Below are 19,856 nucleotides of genomic sequence, written 5' to 3'. Positions count from 1 at the left end.
GGGCTGCCCTGTGCCTTCCTTGCTCACACGTTTACGCTCAGAGCCCTGCTGTGGAAAAGCACACAGGCTGGGGGGTGACTGCAGCCAGAATTAGTCCCAGGCAGCTAGGCCTTGAGCTACAGACCTGCTCATCCTCTTCCTGATCATTCCCTTCAGAAATCACTCCATACGGGGACTTCCCTGGTGGTCCAGTGGTTAACAATGTGCCTTCCAAAGTGGGTTCAGTTTCTGGCTGGGGAACTAAGATCCCACATGCCATGAGGCAACTAAGACCATGCACCGTAACAAAGACCCAGAGCAGCCAAAAAAACACACCAAAGAACCCCCAAATCACTCCACACCTTCATGACTCTCCTGCCCCCTCACTCTCAGAACACCATCTGCCAGAATTTTGTGTCAAAAAGGAGACCATCTGGCCTCTCTATTTTCTCTTCATCTCAGGAAATGAGATGTTGCGGCAACCCCATCTGCTGGAACATTCGATGACTTTGCTCTGCCTGGACGCTCTCTCTTAACCTCCTGCATTTCCCTGTCTCCTGGTTAATCCCAGCTTCCATGCCTCCAGGATCTCAGTAGCTCCTACCAGCCTTTTCTGACCTTGCAGGCCAGCGGCAGGGGATGTGGGGGGTGGGTGGAGGGTTAGGAGGTGGAGAGGGGAGGTGCTCTGTGTCTGCGTTCCCGACTGTCCCGTCTACATTTTGAGGAACATTAGTCTGCGTGACCGCCTCTCTCACCCAACCGAGAACCTGGCCCCACATTTCACTTTGCTTGACCAGCCAGCACTTATGCTGGTAAACCTGTAACACAGGTCTGTTTGTTGAGTCCGTGAAGGAATGATTTTATCTTGTGAGACATAAGGAGCTACAAAGGGTTTCAGGCAACCACCTTCCCCATGGCTCAGGTACCTTGTCCGTCTCCAGGTTCTACAGGCTTCTGCTAGAAAGCTCTCCCCGGTGAAGATACAGTTAGAAGAGAACAATGGGGATGAACTTAGTCTAGCCAAGGAGCTGCGGTCTGAAAGGCTGAGCACCTCCCCACTCAGGGAGGCCCCTAGCTGCCAGGAACACAAACACAGACACAGCACAAAACAAGGCCACGAAGCACACTCAGGAAGGAAGGTGGGGAAGGAAAAGGAGGTCAAGCGAGGCTCCCCATGGCTCTCAGCGCTGTTCCCGGGCAAGGGCTGTGGGATGGCACTGTGAACAGGAGGCACAGCTCGGCTTCCTGTGAGTACCTCTTCCAGGAGGGTGGTTTTCTCCTGCAGTTTGGCCTCGTAAAACTCAGTCAGCTCCTCCAGGGCCTGGCTCTTGGTCTCATCGTTATCCCGAAGCTGCTTCTCGTACTCCTCTTGCATCCTCTGGGACTTGAGCTGCAACTCCTGGTACTTCTCATATTCCAGAAGCAACTTTTGGTTGTTGCAACATTCTGGAGAGAAGCAAGGAAGGTTACTTCAGGAGGGATGGTAGCGCTAGCCCCGGGGACACTCAGGAGCCTTGGCTGCTTTTCCGTTCCCTTCCAGCACCAGCTAGAGCTTCTGCTTCGACAGGCCAGATTCAAATGCACACCCATCTTCCTTACAGGGTCCCCACGCTATCGTCTTATAAAGCAACCTGATTCCCTCCCTTCGATGTTAGGCAGAAAGGTTTCCAGGAAAGTGCAGAGGGATGTTGGGGGGTTCAGGGCCAAGAAAAATGTCCTGAGTATGTAAAACAGGTATCAGTGCCCCCATCTTTTGGAAGAGTAAACTGAGGCTGGGGTAGGTTAGGTGACTCCCTAGAGCACCCAGTAAGTCAGGGTGAGTCTGGGACCCAGTGCAGCCTATTAGGTTCCAAACCCACACTTTTTTGTATCTCCTACTGGCACGCAGTAGGTATTTAACCTGTGTTTAAAGAATGAGTAAATACACCGGAATAAAAACCACAGTGAGCTCCAGGGGATAAAGGCAGGCTGTTTACAGACTGGGGTTGAATCCAGAGGGCTGCCGGACTTTGCCCCCAACCAACCGCCCTCTGCCCAGGGGTGGCCTCACCCAGGTCTTGCAATTCCCGGCTCTGTTTGTCCAGGAGGTCGTCCATGCGTTCACGATGGAGTACATCCTGCTTTTCTTTTTCAGTTTTTAAAACCTAAGACACAGAGTCAAATATCCTCATTTCTACACGTCTGCGGAAAGCACCACTGTGAGAAGCACCAATTGTATAAGTAATAGCCTCCTTCACTCACAAACATTTCCCAAGCCCTTACGTTGTTCTATGAACGACATTCAAGCTATCATTTTCATCTGTATTATAGTCTGCTCTGAAAGTTCTATATTCTCTCTATACCGATCCCTTCTGTGAAATGGATCTTGTCAATCATGAGTTCAGTTTTGGACAGGCACCAAATGGATTTTTGGGTGGAAAAGGTAAGGATTGATTTGACTCCTCTGTTGTTAGCACATTGCTCTCAAAGGAAATCCTTGGATATGTAAATGTGTCAGCTTCTAAGAAAGTGTTTTCTTTAATGGAGCAGGAAAGCTCCTTGCAGACAGAGAAGGGACCTAACTTTGTATTCTGTGTACACAGGGCACCGATGTTTGTTGATTAAATGAATGAAATACTAAAGTTAACTGCCAGGGTATTTTTAGACCCATAGAGATAACATAAAAGAACCAAATACCACTTGAGCAAAAAATTGGCAGCGTTGGAAGAAGGGCCAGGCAGGTTTGTACAGAAGAGAGAAATCATTCCAGGAGAATCTTGGACCAATGTTAATGACAAGAAGGCCATTTAGACTAATGTTACTTAACTTACTGACAATCTGGAGATCAATATTCTGTAAGCTTTCTCTTTCCATACTTTATTTTTCTTGTTACTTTTCATTTTGCTATTAAGTAAGTCTCTCTTTATCAGAAAGGTAATATATTCTCCTGGAGGAGAATTTGGAAATTATAGAAAAGCATAAAGAACTAAATTCAAACTATCCACAATCTCAACTTCCAGAGATGGTCATATCTTTATCTATTTTCTTAAAAATCGCTCTAGGTGTATCTATTTTACCTCGTTAGTAGCATTCACCATAAGGAGTTTTTTATATTCTGCTTTTTTCTCTTTTTCCACTTAGCACTTTGCTCTAAGCATTTCTGATGTTATCAACATTATCATATGTCTTATTGTTTGAGAGAGTGCTAGTTGTCGTGAATGTGAAATTTCTTATTTGAGGCTGTTGATTCAACAGACCTGGTTTTTTGTTTTCAAGGACTCCATTTCCTGGAGAAACTTGTCTGTTAGCTCCTTAATCTTCTCAGAATAGTTCATATCCTTTAGTCGAAGCTGATACTCATTCTCCATTTTTAATTCTTCCACACGAGTCTTCAGCTCCAACATAACCTGAGCCTTTGGGAGGAGGACACAGAATCAAGAACATTCACAGCGCGGCTGAATCGGACTATTTAAACCTGTGGCCTTGAGCTCCCTGGGACCTGCAGCTCTGCTCAGAGCATGCGTCATCTTTCCACATAAGACACAGATCAGACACTTGGAGACATATGAGCTTCTTCCTCTGTCTCCAAAACACCTATTCAGTGCGGAGCTCCATTGAGTGACAGGCATTATGCTAATAACGCACATCTCTCCTGCAAATATGCTTAAATGTCACCTGCTCAGTCAGGTCTACATGGACCTGATTTAATCCTGCTTCCTTCCCCTTGCTATTCCCATTCCCAGCACTGACTCCCCACCCCTTACCCTGCTCTACTTTTCATTATCCCCTTAGATCTTGGCATTTTTAAATGTTATGTATTATTTTGCTTATTGCCTTTTGTCTTCATCCCCCACTAGAATTCAATCTCCAAGAAGGCTGAGATCTTTGCTGGTTTTATATACTGATGTATTCAGGTACCTAGATGGTGCTGAACACACAGTAGGCACTCAAAAAGTATTTGTTGAATCAGGGCTCCTGCCTCCTTGGAACTTACCGGTTACTGAATCAGCCAGGTAGACATATCATTACCAATTGTGAGAAGTGCCCAAAGCCAGGCAGTGTGTCTCCAGGCTGGGCTAGAGAAGGACTGAGGGCAGACGCATTAGTTGAGGGGCCCTGCACAGTCCTGGTGCGCAATGGTAAGGGCCTGGCCAGAGGTCGGGGAGCAGATCAGAGTGGAAAGATTCTGGAGAGGTTTTAGGGAATGGTACCTGATGTGGTGCAGATGAGTGAGAGGACTATGGGTGAAGTTCACCTCCCTTGACCGGACCATTCCCTGAGGGTTGCCCTGGCCTGGCTTGCTTCCCTGCTTTATCCTGGGAGCCCAGCACAGGACCAGCAACAGGGTCAGCACAAAATGAACACTTTTCAGATGAACATGTGGCCCTGGGGGGTCTTCCGGGGATGAGTGGGATACATTTATTGGCCGGAACCACAGGTTCTGACACGCCGCACTGGAAGCACTTGCTCATCCTCCTGCCTCTGTCCTTCTCCACGTGGCTGCTGCCAAGAAGTCTCTCCAGATGAAAGTCTATCAAGTCGTTGCCTAACTCAGATCATCAATGGGGCCTTATGAACCATCTCCAAAGTCTAAAACCTGCTATAAAAGCCCCCTCACCTCCTCTCTCTGCTTCAGCTCCAACCTTTCTCTGCAGCACCCCCTCCACTCCAGCCCCACTAGCTAGGGGCATCCTCCTCAGAGCACTCTCCCTCACCCATCTGCATACGTCCATGTCCTGGAGGCTCTGTTCAAGGCTCGCTTCCTCAGACACCAGTCTGCTTGGGTCAGGGCCCCTTGTTGGTGCTCTCACAGCACCGTTTCCTTCCTAACACTCACTACACATCTGATTCCCCCGGCTGTCTAGTGACTAGGACTCCATGCTTTCACTGCCAAAGGTGTGGGTGCAATTGCTGGCTGAAGAACTAAGTTCCTGCAAGCCATGTGGCAGGGCCAAAATAAATAAATGAATAAAATTTTACCCACACCTTCTCCCGTGATATAAGCTCCAGGACTGTCTATGTCTTTCATTCCTGTAATCCCAGATCTAGCACAGTGTCTGGCACATGGCAGATCCCTCTGCAAGTACTAGTTGGATGCATGAATAAATGAGTGACTAATGACTAATTCAGCCTGGGTGAATCACAAAGTTACACAGAATGTCAGAAAGAGGATAAAGAAAAAGTGAGAGCTGGGAATTCTGGGCAAGGTGACTTTTAAGGCCAGGTGAAGGAAGGGCCAGGCAGGCTGCTGGGGAGGAACAGTCAGTGGCTTTACAGGCAATGATGAGCGTGGGCGCATGGAGCCTGAGAAACAAGGGAATTTCAAGAAGTGAGGGGAACACACACTGGTCACTTCCGGTTGGCAGCAGCGCTGTCAGGCCTAGCTGGGGGCGGGGTCAGGAGGGCCCAGACTCCTCAGGCTTTGGTGCAGCCTGGTGTGTCCTGTTTGGTGTCTTCTTCTCCCCTCTGGGAAGAAGAGAGAAAAGGGAGAAGGAGGAGGAGACACACGTGCCTGCCTGCAGGAGCTTAGACCCCAACTGTCACAGGCTCTCCCTCAGCCTTTCCTCCCACTTCCCTTTCCTGCAGAAAGTTCCAGGGAGCTCCCAGAGTGATCTCCGGGAGTCCCCAGGGGACTATCATCCTACGATGGGGCCCTTTTGGCATTGCGGTCCTGCTGCTTCCACTTGTCGCTGTCCCTTGCATGAGTGTGAGTTTCCTGATCACAGGGCCCGGCTTGCCTTTCCACATGTGCAACCCCAGTGACCAGCAAACATCAGGTACTCAGTGAATGCACATTAAACTCTGCATGAACGGCAGTGAGTGCACAGCTATGCACGCTCTGTACGCCCTGAGAGAATACCACTCACTGGGCTTCTTCCTCGGGGAGCACAGGGCTCAGAGCACTCCAAACACATGTGACTGGACTGTTGGCTGGATCAACAGGAGGAAAGGTGCTCTGAGGCCATGATGATGGAAGTGGGCTGTGGATGAAGTCTGGATTGGTGCTCTGCGTCTACTCCTAACTGTAATAGCTCTGTGTGTAGTAGCACCATGGACATGCCACTCAGCCTCTCCAAAAGTATGTCCTGAAACATAGGGGAAAACAATAGTATCTTCTCCAGTTGTGAGATTTAAATGAGAAAATACTTATAAAGTAATTAGTACAGTGTTTGATTTGTGGCAAACCTAAGAAAAAGGTTTGCTGTTTTTAGTCGTTAAGTCGTGTCCAGCTCCTTTGCAGTTCCATGGACTGTAGCACAAGAGGCTCCTCTGTCCACTGAATTCCTCCAAGGCAAGAATACTGGAGTGGGTGCCATTTCCTCCTCCAGGGGATCTTCCTGACCCAGGGACCAGACCTGTGTCTCCTGTGCTGGCAATTAGCACAGTGTCTGGTTTGTGGCAAACCTAAATAAAGGGTGTGTTGTTTGGTCACTCAGTTGTATCCAACTCTTTTTTGTTGTGACCCCAAGGACTGTAGCCCACCAGGCTCCTCTGTCCATGGGATTCTCCCAGCAAGAATACTGGAGTAGGTTGCCATTTCCTCCTCCAGGGGATCTTCCTGACCCAGGGATCGAACTTGTGATTCCCGCATTGGTAGGCGGCTTCTCTACCACTGGGCCACCAGGGAAGCTCCCCCTCAAAAGGTTGGTTACTGGATATTATTACTTTTATTGTCTTACTATTGAAAGCAGTGGATTTCAGGACTGTTTTATAAATACCTTTTTTTTTTTTTTTAAAAAAAAAAGGTTCCAGATACCAGCTGTTATTTAAGTTTCACAGATACAACTGGAATATTCAGTGTGCCACGTTAATTTTGTAAGTATTTATCGACTGTCTCCCACATGCTTGGCATGTGCTGGAAACTGTTGGTCATTAAAGTGAATTACGTCACAGTCCCTGCTTTCAAGGAGAAGGCAATGGCACCCCACTCCAGTACTCTTGCCTGGAAACTCCCATGGACGGAGGAGCCTGGTGGGGGGCAGTCCATGGGGTCGCGAAGAGTCGGACACAACTGAGAGACTTCACTTTCACTTTTCACTTTCATGCCTTGGAGAAGGAAATGGCAACCCACTCCAGTATTCTTGCCTGGAGAATCCCAGGGACAGGGGAGCCTGGTGGGCTGCCATCTATGGGATCACACAGAGTCGGACACAACTGAAGCGACTCAGCAGCAGCAGCACCTGCTTGCAAAGAGTAGGAGAGGAGAGCTAGGTCACAGGCTGAGAGCACAGCTCAGTATAAGTCAGAGTGGCCACATGGCAGAGGCATAGGCGGGTGGGAAGGACACAGGGTGGTGGTGGTGGTGGGGGTGGTCTGCACTGGGCATGGGTGAAGCCAGGCCAGGGAGGGGCTCTACGCCAGTCCCAGGACACTGGACGCAGTCTGGCAGGCAATTCCCCTGTTGCTCTTCGTCAGATCCAGTTCTTACCTTCTCTTCCATGTCTGTCTTGGTAACGAGCACCTCTTCAGCAAAGCCCACCTCCCTCTCTCGCTTGATTCCCCGACCATCCTTATCGAAGACCTTCCAGGTGAACAGGCAGCCATCCTCGGCAACGCTCAGCAGGAACTGGTCGTCAAAGGTGAGCGACATCTGAGGAGAACGAGCATGGTGAGGAGGCTTTCCCAGGCCGTGCGGACCAGGGAAGAGTCAGTGGTTGTGCAAGATACCCACCCCATGCAGGCCCGGGCACAGCCTCCCAGGGAGGAAGATTCTATCTCAGAAAAGAGTGAGACAGGAACCCTCAAGGGCTTCTGGGAATGAATGAATGAATGGATTTGGAATCTTTAGAGTCAATTATTAGGTACACGAAAGAATCAACCGTTAAAAAAAAACAAACCAATAATCCAATTAGGAAGTGGGCAAAAGATACAAAGACATCTCAATAGAGAAGTAACACAGACGGCAAATAAGCACATGAAAAGATATTCAACATTATTAGTCATTAAGGAAATGCAAATGAAGACTATGATGAAATGTCACTATATTCCTATCAGCACAGCTAAAATTAAAAAAAAGTGATAATACTAAATGCTGGCAATGATGCAGAGAAACTGGATCTTTTGTGTATTGCTGAAAGGAATAGGAAACAGCTCGGCAGTTTCTTGAAAAACTAAATAAACATACTTGCAATATATGATTCAGCAACAGTATTCCTGAGCATTTACCCCAGAGAAATGAGCTTATGTTAAATAAAAGCCAGTATGGAATTGTTCATAGCAATTTTATTTGTAGCAGCCCAAGACCTATGGGGAAAAATCAAATATCTTACAAGGGGTAGACAGTTAAATCACGGCACACCCTTACCATGGAATTCTACTCAGAGAAAACAGAATAAAGTATTGATATATGAAATAACTGACATGGAGATCAAAGGTATTATGCTGAGTGAAAAACAGCTCCTCTCAAACGGTCATATACTGTATGATTGTGTGTTAGTTGCTTAGTCGTGTCTGACCCTTTGCGACCCCTGGACTGTAGCCTGTCAGGCTCCTCTGTCCATGGAATTCTCCAGGCAAGAATACTGGAGTGGGTCGCCATTCCCTTCTCCAGGTACTGTATGATTATTTTCCATTTCTATAATGTTGACATCTTGATAATTTCATATATATACTGTATGATTATTTACATAAAATGATCAAGGTGTCAACGTTATAGAAATGGAAACTGAATTAGCGGTTGCTGAGGACTAGGCATGGCGGTGGGACTATGATGGGGGCAGGACGGAGCTCTTCGTGGTGCCGGAATAGTTCTGTGTCTTGTGTATGGTGGTGGTTGCACACGTCTATGCGTGAGAAACAATGACACGGGACCCCACCTTGTGTACCACGTCAGTTTTCTGGTTTGACGCTGTGCATCAGATGTAACTATTGGGGGAAGCTGGGTGAGGAGCACCAGGACCTTGATGCTATCTTTTAGATTTCTTGTGAATCTATAGTTACTTTAAAATAGAAAATGAAAACTGAAGTTATCAACTACGGAAACTCTCTTCTCATAATCACCAAAATGTGTCAAGAACTTTAAAAATGGCCATTCTCTTTCCCTCAGGATTCACTCTCTGTCTAGACATTTAGTCTTAGGAAATAATCAGAGATGCTCATAGGAATCTACGGACTAGGATATTCATGAGCTCATGGGATAATTTAAATGCCCAGTTGTAAGAGATGAGTTAAATAAGTTATGATCCATCATTGTGATAGGATATTTGAATAGCTGCTAAAATCATGCTTTTGAGGAATATTTAATTGTACAAAAAAATGCCCACAACAGCACACATTTTAAAAAAGCACCCAACAAAAGAGGACATACAGTATGATCTTAATTTATTTAAAGCATATGCACAAAAATGCAGAAGAAAATGCATCAGTATATTAATGATGATGCCATTAGGATTTTTATTCCTAAAATAAACATGTCTTGCTTTTATAATCAGGAAAGTAAGCATCCACAGGATTTAGTGGTTCTAAAGCAAAGTGGGGAGATATGTGCTAGCAATTTACTCTGGACCCAAGACTCAGGTTCAGTACAGGAATGTTCTAGTTTATAATGAAAAAATCCTTTCCTAATAAGGATGTGTCTGCAGGCAAGTCAATTTAAAGTTTGGGACTTAATGAAAAACCTCAGGGGCTGGTATTGTTCAATTGGAGTCAAGAGAGGGAGGCGAGAGAGAGAACACATTTCCCAGAGCCTGTTCTTCAGGATCCCATTGTAAACATGGACACTGCTTTTTTTACAAGGGGGGATGGAAGGACAATTTACAAATGTGTGCTCATGTTATTGCCCCTGGGGACGGATGGGGGCTCATCTCCTGGGCTATGTCTCCTTTCAGTCCAGAACAACTCTGTGGAGAAGGATAGCTGCGAGCCATTAGCAGCTGGGACATGAGGGTGCTGGCCTGTAGAGGACAGCTGAGCAGGGCCCTACAGCATCTCTCAAATGGCCCATATTATTATGCAAAATAATATGATGAACAATCTTGTACATAAATCTTCAGGGGCACCTCTGACCACTTCCTAGGACAAATTTCTGGGGGTAGTTCAAACAGAGTATTAAGAGCCAGTAAGTGTTTACTGAAAACTTGGCTGGATTAATAAATAAGGGGAGAGAAAAGATGCTGGGAGGGAGAAGGGATAAAGCAGGTACACAGCAGACAGGACCAGGTGGATCTCTGGAGAGCTGAATCTGGGACTGAACCCCAGGGAAATGGTCCCCCTCACCTTGGTCACAGGACCTGCGTGGGCCTGGTACTCATTGAATTCTTTCTGCAGAGGGAGCGGGTACTTCATGGCACGGATGGTTCCCACCGAGGTGCCCACAAACATCATGCGTCCGGAGTGGGAGATGACGATGGCTGTGTAGGTGACGTCAAATGCTGACATCTCTCGAATTACCTGAAACACAGCCAGCTCTGTTCAGGGCGAGGGGCTGACCCGTGTCCCCAGTGTCCTCAGGTCATTCTCCTCCTTGCTTTTAATACCATCATTAGGGCAACCTCTGGATTTTAAAATGTGTGTTTTCCAACCTTTTTAGCATCTGGCATAGTGTCTAGCACATAAAAGGGCACAAACTAAATATTTCTTGGCAGCTTGACTGATCAGTAAACAGTTCTAGGAGTTAGGAATAACACTAAGGAAACTTTCATAAGATACCCAGCAGCGTTCTACTGCTTTTACAGGTTGTAACTCATTTAACCCTCACAAAAACCCTTTCAGGCAGTTACCGTCATCCCTATTTTAAAGATGATTAAACAGAGCCACAGAGACACAGAGATGCTAGGTAAGTTACCTCAACTCACCCACCTACACTCAGGCTCCAGAGAGTATGCTCTCGACTGCTATTCTATCATGTATCTCAAACTAATAATGGGATGTGGATCATAAATTTATTCAGCAAATAGTTATTAATGTCCATTATGGGAACAAAACTACACTGTCAGGGAATTAACTTATTTCTTCACTCTTTAATTCACTCATCCACCCATCCATCCACCTATCTGTAGCCTACCAGGCTCCTCAGTCCGTGGGATTTTCCAGGCAGAAATACTGGAGTGAGTTGCCATTTCCTTCTCCAGGGGATCTTCCTGACCCAGGGATCAAAGCCAGGTCTCCCGCATTGTAGGCAGACACTTTATTGTCTGAGCTACAGAGCTCTAAGGTCTTATAGGAACAAAACTACACTCTCAGGGAATTAATTAATTAATTCACTAATTCATTAACTCACTCTTTAATCCACCCATCCATCCACCTATCTGTCCATCCACCCTATTGTCCATCAACCCACCCATCCACCCAGCCATCAATTATTTACTGGGTGTTTTCTGTGGGCCATGCATCGCGCTACCTAGCAGGGATACCAAGAGATGGGAACCATGGCCCTCCCCTTAAGAAGCTTTGCTCTGGTGCAGCGCCGTGGAAACCACCACACTGGGGGCTACCTGGGGGCATACTGGAGAGATACCCTCCCCTGGGTTGGGCTCGTGGAGGACACTGCTCCTTTTCCAGGAAGTGTCCTTGCCAAGCTCTTCTTTCCTCCCTTAACTATTTGGGAGCCAAGGTGCATAATTTTAAAATTTCAGAGTTTGGGGATTTCCAAACAATTATGGAGGCAAGCTTAGGTGACAGCAATAACTACGGTTCTGTTTTTAGCCCATGGAAGTAGGTGCAAATCAAGGGTTAGAGCGTTTAGAGATGCTGCTGACCTCCTTCCCTGGAGGGTGAGAGAGAAGTTACAGTCAGCAAGCAAAGGAGGAATGAAAAAGGGCCCACAACTTAAGTGAGTCAGGCGGGCGCTGGGCAGGAAATTCCAGAAGTAACAATTACTGAGCTGATCCTCTAGGGATGAGGAGGCAGGTGTTCTCCCAAGAAGAAGGGCCCTGTTCTCAGAAACCCCTTTCTGCTGTAAACATAGGAAGCTGTCTTCGGCAGATCAAGGCAGCAGCCCAGAGAAGGGACGGGGGCAGACTCACTGAGGAATCTGCAATCTCCTTCAGAGTCTGGTCTGACCCAACAGCAAAGATGATTTTGCCGTCAGGAGAGATGGTGACGCAGTTGTAGCTGCAGGACTTGAGCACACATTCTGTCTCTCTCTTTCCTGTGGACAGACTCCATTCGTACACAGCACCATCTGTGCCACAGGAAATCAGCTTGCTGTCATCTGTATTCCACGCAACTGAACGAATCTACAGGGGATGAAGACATGCCCAGCTGGGAGTGCGCATGTACTCTCTCTCTCTCTCTCTCTCTCTCTCTCTCACACACACACACACACACACACACACCCCTCTCAAGGAGAGAAGGAGACCCCCTTACGTGATTCACTATGCTGAGGCAGAGTATCCTTTCCTGGTACATACCCTTCAGTAAACACAAACCATAGCTTTGTAGGAAAGTTAGCATTCTATTTCCTCAGACGTTTGCAAAATACGGAAGATTAAATATTCTCATTTCTGTTTCACTTTATGAATGTAAAGACTGAATCATAATAATTCCGATAATGCTGTAATCAATCATTGCTATGTTTTACAAAAGTTTTTATTTTGAAATAATTATACAGACATATATTCAAAGGGAGTTGCAAAAATTGCATAGAGAGGGTACTTCCAAATGGCAGAGTAAGAACCTCAGCTGGCCTATCCCTTACATAATAGTAACTTAGAAATCACAAAAACAGTTATTTAGGGACTTCCCTGGTAAGAATCCCCTAAGAATCCACTCTTTCACTGCAGGGGGTACAGGTTTGATCCTTGGTTGGGGAACTAAGATCCAGCACGCCTCGTGGTGTGGCCAAAAAGTTTATAAAAACAGTTATTTAGAGTCTCTGGCAATTGTCTTCAGGGCATATGGAAAATGCAGAAACATTCACTCAGGAAAATGTACTCAATCTCAGGAGGAACAGAGACTGCAGGATATAAGTGCTAATCTGCTCCTTTACCCTCCTCATCCTCAAACACTTTATTCCAGTGTCCTCTGGGCAGCTGTAGCCAAAAGGTGGGGCTCCCTCTCTCCCCCAGAGCTTAGCCATTGGCTATGGTTTCATCCTGGGAAACCTGCTGGCATTTCTCATTCCCACCCAGAAGCTCTATTCCAGGCAAGTGTGGCCAAGAGGACCTCATCTCCCTTCCCCTAGCCAGTCCCACCTGCTGGTGGAAACTACTCCAAGCGCAGAAGCGTGAGGATACTGGTACCCCAGCTGCCCCTGCCCCAGTTAACTCAATGCGTGGGGGGTTCTACACCATGAGGCGAGAGCCGAAGAGATGAGGGATCCCACCCCCTTTCCACCCGTGAGCGCCACGCACAGAGTAGGCAGGTCTCTCTTGGGAAATAAAGTCGCTACTCCTCCCCCTCCGCTCTGGTGCAGTGGAGCAGAACTTCTTCCCAGGGGGACGTTTGGTCATAAGACAATGAGCTCCACAGCTCTGCTGGAGGAGACTGACTTATTTGGAGCAGAGCATGGAGAATTTCATCCTACGGGCATCATCTAAATCGGTGGAGATCTAGGTGGAGGGCGGTTAAGAGAAGGCTGGAAACTCCCTGATAGAAGTAAAATGGCAGAGCAGTAACAGAATTACAGCAGGAAGAAGAAGGGAAGGAGACAGTCGAGAGAGCCCTTCCGGGATGAGAGACAACTGTGGGGATCAGGAAGGCTGATGTATGTGCTATGCTGCACACACTCAGGAGAAATCAGGGCAGGATACAGGGACACTTGAAAGCATCTCCCATGCTGCACAAAAACCCACTGACACAGGATGGAAGCCTCACAGGCACGAAGGGTTTAAACACAACATCTGACCAACACTAACTGAGTAATAAGCTTCTGAGCCAGGGGCATCTCCCAGGAAGTCAGGCTTAGAAATAACATCATGCTTCTGCCTGGCAGCCTGGAAGGCGGGGTGCATGGCTGAGGCTGTACCCTCTCAGGTATAGTCAGAGAGGGAACCTCGAAACTACTAGTTTCTGGCTAAACATGGAGCAAAAGCATAAACTCCATGAACTGTGACAGGAAAATCACATTTTTCTGTTTTCTAAACAAAAATCCAACAGTAAAAATATAACTGGGGAAGGGGCCTTAAAGCATAATCTATGACTAATTAAGTGGCTTAGGTCAACCCAGGGACAAGCCCTAGGTAACCAGGCTAAAAGATCAAGAAAGAAAAACATCTGTGCAGAGACATCTGAGGCTGCCCACTGCAGGAGAAAAAAAGACTTCTCAGAATGAGTTTACCAAGTCACTGAGCAAAACTGCCAAATAAAAACAACATTCTAACTTTTTCCCTTTTCCATATTCGCAACTCCCCTCTCTCACAGAGCGACTGGCTTCCATAGTCTCCAATACATTAATATCTCCAACACATTTTCTCAATCTCCTTCTAAGTAGCCAACCTCCTGACCAACTAGACACCTTTTTGGGTGTCCTTTTTAAATTACATTTTTTGATTGTTTGTCACTATTATGTAAAAATGGACTTAAATATAATCATTTCCAACAATATTCCCAGATTCACGAAGTTTAATAGTTTATCTGCAAATTCTCTAAATTTTCTACAAACTCAGTTATGCTGTCTGTGGTCACAGCTTTCTCCCTTCCTTTCCTACCCTCATGCCTCTTATTTTGCTATGGTCTGAATATTTCTGTCTCTCATCAGCCCCACCTCAATTCATATGTTGAAATCCGGACATCCCAGGGTAATGGTATTAGGAAGTGGTGCCTTTGGGACGTGATTAGGTCCTGAGTTCTCCCCCTCATGAATGGGGTGAGTGCTCTTAGGAAAGGCTCCTTCCACCATGTGAGGCTATAGAAGTCTGAAACCAGGAAGAGGGCCCTCTTCTGATCGTTTGATTTCAGACTCCCTACCCTCCAAACTGTGAGGAAAAATTTCTGCAGTCTGGGCTATTTTGTTATGACAGCCCCATGGACTAATGTTGCACTTCCCTGGCGTCTCAGATGGTAAAGAATCTGCCTGTAACGTGGGAGACCTGGGTTCGATCTCTGGGTTGGGAAGATCCTCTGGAGGAGGGCATGGCAACCCACTCCAGTATTCTTGCCTGGAGAATCCCCATGGGCAGATGAGCCTGGTGGGCTACAAGAGGTTGCAAAGAGCTGGACACGACTGAGCAGTGGACTAAGCACGGCACAGGGACTAATGTATATTTCCGTTTTGTCCCTTATCGCACTGGATAGAACCCAGTACAAGGCTAACAGAAGGCATCATGTTTTGTTCTCTGAATTTCACAGTTTCATAATCAAGTGTGCTGGTTGTTGTAGGTTTTTAAAATAAATGTCCTATATAAGACTTTTTATAATAAAGTACATTCCCCATTATTTTAAGTGCTTTTTAAATCTGTTATGTTATTGATACACTGTTAATGTTATTGATTTATTATATTTGGATTTATAGAGGTAAGCATACGCTTTTTAATCCTTACTATATTAATGTGGTATACACTAATGATTTCAAAATCTAAAACAATGTTGTATTCCTAGAATGAATCAACATGGTCATGTTGCATTATCCTTTTAACATATTGCTGGATTGGTTTGATGATAATTTATTTGGGACATCTTTATGTTCACAGAAAAGACTGGCTTACCATTTTCCTTTCTTGTGATGTCTTTTATAGGTTTTGGTATCAAAACTATGCTGGCCTCCTAGAACAATGTTGGAAGTATTTACTTAAAAAAAAAAATTTGCTAAAAGAGGTTTCCCCCCACCCTAAGATTACTGTCATGCTTTCCTTAAAATTCGATATACTTCTCCAGTGATAGTTTTCCTCGTCACGTTTTAAATTACAGATTCAATTTTTCAAGGAATTTGTCAGTTCATCTATTTATTCAAATTTATTTACATAAAGTTGTTCATAATACTCTCTTGTAATCTTTTAAAATGTCTATCAGATCTGTAGTGATAACTCCTTTTTGTTACTCATGCTGGTTATTTGTATCTTCTCTCTCTCTCTTTTTTCCCTTAAACAATTTTGCTAAAGGTTTGCCCATTTTGAGCTTTCAAAAAACAAAGTCTGGCTTTGATGATCTATTGTGTAAATGTTCTCTGTTCCGTCTTGCTCTTATCCTTATGATGTCCTTCCATTTGTTTTCCTTGAATTAATTTACTGTTCTACTTATCTTTTTCCATGGACGGTTGTATCACTGATTTCATCTTTGCCATTTTTCTAATACGTTTAATGTTAAAGATTTCCCTGTATGCATGGTTTTAGCTGCATGCTCCATCTATATTTTTTGTTTGTTTTTTTAAATTTTCTTTTAATAGCACACCTGTAAACCTAACATATATCCCTGATTAGAGACAAGTGTTATAAATTCTGGTAAAGGGATGGAACAAATGGCTGTTCCCCTGGGTTGGTGAGGTAGGGCTTCCTATGGGGATGTGCCTGGTTCGAGAAAGAGCATCACACTCACCTGGTGTGTGCTTTCCTCTACATCTCTGCAATCACACTGTTGGAGCGGAGGAAGCTCAGTAGCTCCCAATACACTTGTGCTTAATGGCGCTTACACTTACGACCTGTTAGTTGCTGAAGTCAATGGTCACTGACTTCGTTATCTGTCTGGAAACTAGTTCCCTGGCTTCTTTGATACAATCCCTTGATTCCAGGTTCTCTCTGTACCTTCATTTGCAGTCTCTCTCTTCTTTACCAGTCCCTTACATGTTGCTCACCTGTCTCCTGACCAAGATCTCAGATTCTGCACGAGCGCTTAGGGATCTAATCTATGCCTCTGACTTCCAATAACTACCACCTAATTCCCTGAATTGGAATTTTTAGCCCAGACTTCTTTCTGACATCTACTCTCACATACCACACTCCTGGACACAGCAAACATAACACATCCTAAATGGAGCTTAATGGCTTTCTTCTCTCTGTCCGCACTATGAAAGCCATGGTTTAGTTCCTAGCTCCTCTCTCACCCTCACTTTCTAGCTGACGTCTTTCACTCCAGCTTCCCTTCCCTCTAAACCATTTTCAATACTGTCTGGAAAATTATCTTTCTGATCCCATTACTTGTTTTCTTAAATCCTTCCAGTTATTTCTCATCACCTACAGACCAATGTCCAATTCCTTGGCATGGCACACACACACTCCATGAGGCACCGAACTTCTCCAGCTCCTCTCTGTATCACTTCTCAGATGTGCTCAGTGTTCCAGCCCATAAGCCACAAACCACCGTCCTGTTCCATACTCCCACGCCCTCACCTGTAACACGCCCTGCTGCTGAGAATGCTTTTCTTTTCCCACTGCTTTTTCTATCTAAATTCACCTGCTGACTTCTTACCCTTTCAGTCTTTGGCGTCTCCCCTTTCTTCATGCTCCATACCAAGTTTACCTTCAGGTACTACTGGTTTAACTTCCTAAATATCTTTTGAATGCACACATTTCTTTCCTATTGCTACCAGCTCCAACCTGCTCCAAAATACTACCATCATGTAGACGACAATCTCCTTACCCCTTTACCCTCATCCCTTTCAATACAACCTTTACTCTGCAGCCAAAGTAATCTTGTAAAACGCAAATATGGTCATATCATTTCTTGGCCTGAGAGTCTTCAGTGATTTCAAGGGAAAAGGAGGATAAAGTATGTGCTGCGCTTAGTCGTTCAGTGGTGTCTGACTCTGCAATCCCACTGATTGTTACCTGCCAGGCTCCTTGGTCCATGGGGATTCTCCAGGCAAGAATACTGGAATGGGTTGCCATGCCCTCCTCTAGGGGATCTTCTCAACCCAGGGATCCTACATTGCAGGTGGATTCTTTACTGACTTAGCCACCAGGGAAGCCCAAGAATACTGGAGGTGGGTAACCTATCCCTTCTCCAGGGGATCTTCCCAACCCAGGAATGGAACTAGGGTCTCCTGCATTGCAGGTGGATTCTTTACCAGCTAAGCTACCAGCGCCTATAAGATTCCATGAACAAGATTTCAAGAACTCAGGTCCTGCTAACCTCACCAATCTTAGCTCACGCCAAGTTTCATTCCTGATACCTATGTTTCAGTACCACAGATAGTTCCTCCTCTACGCCTAGCAATCTCCATCTCAGGGTCTTTGGATCCATATCAGCAATTATTTGACCCATTAGGTCTGTCTGGTTAATTCTGACTCACTCCTTAGGACCATGCCTTTGTGAACATACCAATCTCCATCATGTCAACTCCTCATCACTTCCTCTTCTAACAACCCATATTTTTCTTTCATTGAGTTTTCTACAGTTAGTACTTAAATCTGAATGTGCATTTGTTTTATTGTCTTTTCCCTCAACTAGACAGGGACCTCTGAGAAGAAAAGAATCACTTCTCTTTTGTTCTCTTATATCCCATTGGCCAACATGATGTTTGACTCTGTGCCCTTGTTTCCCTGGGCCCTGCTCACTCACTTACCTTCCCTGTGTGTCCTTTCAGGTTTGAGATATTCTCTAGGCTTGTGGTGGAAAAAATGTGAATCACGTTCCCATTGACTGCAGCAAACAGGTGACCTCCATTGCTAAAGGAACACTGCAAAGAAATACAGGGAGAGCCCAAGAGTGAAAGAAAGAGCGGTTTACCTGGAGGTTGTAGTTGAGAGCTTCTTTTCCCAGAGTTCATGCTGACACCATGTGCAGGACTGGGAATTGGGGGAAGGTGTAAATAGGACTCAGAATTGGCCTATTTGATGTCACTATTCCTATAGCTCATACTGGCCAAGACGCTGACACTACCATGTGCATGAATCATGAAGCTGTTTGGATCAGAGAGTGGAATACTCATTCATTTTGCCTGTAGAAGAAGTTTCAGAGTGGGAAAGTGATTCTTTACAGCTCTGTCTTGTTTCTGTACGTCATCTTCGGGATGGGGATGGGGGAAATCAGATGGGCTGCTACTGTCTTTCACTGTTGCTCATTTTCCCTGATCCCTCCCAACTGCCAACCCTGTCCTCCCAGTTGTGACTCTGAATGTGTGATAACTTTCTTTTCAATGCTTAAAAGACATTACTTCACAGTCCCAGAGAGGACAGATTGCACGTGGGATCTCACACGGTTTGGTTCAAAGATGTACTCTGGTGGGCAAAAAAGAAAACGGATAGGACCAATATACTCAGTAACTTTGGTAGAAAAATTGGATTTTTCTTAAGCCACTAAAATTCTCTAAGACATTCTTTGGTCTACCTCTTCAGCTGTGTTAGTTCGTGATATTTCAGTTCTTGACTTTCCAAGATACTTACCTCCAGAAGTTCTTACCTCTTTGCACCCTCTGACGGAGTATTCCTTGAAAGAACGTATATCATCAATAAGTAGATTCATAATGCGTAGTTTGTCAGCAAACCCTACTACAATGTAGTGTCCAGATGGGTGAAGGCTGATTGTATAAGCTTCTTCTTGGTATTCCTTAAATAGTTCCAAAGAACTGTGAAAAAGATACATTACTGAATAAAAGTCTAGCCGACTTAAGTCCCTTGAGCATTCCATTGTATCTGGTATGTATTTTTATAATGGCATTTGAGATACTTTATTACTTGTAATTATTGGTGCCTCTTTTTCTAGATTTTGGTTACTTGAGGATAGTGTTCAGCAATGAGTATGGCATGTGAAGGGACTGATCAAGGGGTGTTTAGGGATGTTGAAGACACAGCTCCATTCAGATCTCCAACTCAGAAGTATTGCATAGTTTTTCCCCTAGAAGCCCCAGCAGCTATATGTAAAAGCAAAGAAGTTATATTCTGGGGCCAATCTAGGCTGGAGATTCTCAGGGAAGCTGTGCCCGGAGGATAAAATCGCTGGAAGCTGAGGGTTGTTGGGGCAATGATCAGGACTGAAAGGAGGAAACAATGATCTGGAGAGCTCCATGAAACAAAGAACCCATCCAGTGGTGGGGGAGGGGACAGGGCAGTGGCAAGGGGACAGGAAAGGTCAAAGGACACAGGAGG

At 45.4% G+C, this 19,856-nt stretch overlaps 1 protein-coding gene across 4 annotated transcripts in view; it reads right to left on the bottom strand.

Moving 5' to 3' along the window:
* CFAP57 (cilia and flagella associated protein 57) overlaps positions 1-19,856 on the bottom strand; it is a 67,091-nt gene that overhangs the window by 29,864 nt on the left and 17,371 nt on the right. For 3 of the 4 annotated variants that reach the window (XM_004003513.5, XM_060399528.1, XM_027968647.2), the window contains exons 8-15: positions 19,171-19,336; positions 18,335-18,448; positions 11,922-12,134; positions 10,174-10,347; positions 7,388-7,549; positions 3,216-3,371; positions 2,030-2,123; positions 1,235-1,425 (exon numbers count right to left, since the gene is read on the bottom strand). In XM_004003513.5, coding sequence (XP_004003562.2) covers positions 1,235-1,425; positions 2,030-2,123; positions 3,216-3,371; positions 7,388-7,549; positions 10,174-10,347; positions 11,922-12,134; positions 18,335-18,448; positions 19,171-19,336 — 1,270 coding nt within the window. The remainder of the gene's footprint in view (positions 1-1,234; positions 1,426-2,029; positions 2,124-3,215; positions 3,372-7,387; positions 7,550-10,173; positions 10,348-11,921; positions 12,135-18,334; positions 18,449-19,170; positions 19,337-19,856) is intronic. The other variant, XM_012116834.4, reaches the window with a different exon arrangement.

This window comes from Ovis aries, chromosome 1 (assembly GCF_016772045.2).
Source record: "Ovis aries strain OAR_USU_Benz2616 breed Rambouillet chromosome 1, ARS-UI_Ramb_v3.0, whole genome shotgun sequence".
NCBI lineage: Eukaryota > Metazoa > Chordata > Mammalia > Artiodactyla > Bovidae > Ovis > Ovis aries.
The sequence above is the reverse complement of the archived record's forward strand: the minus strand, read 5'-3'. Positions and strand labels throughout refer to the sequence as shown.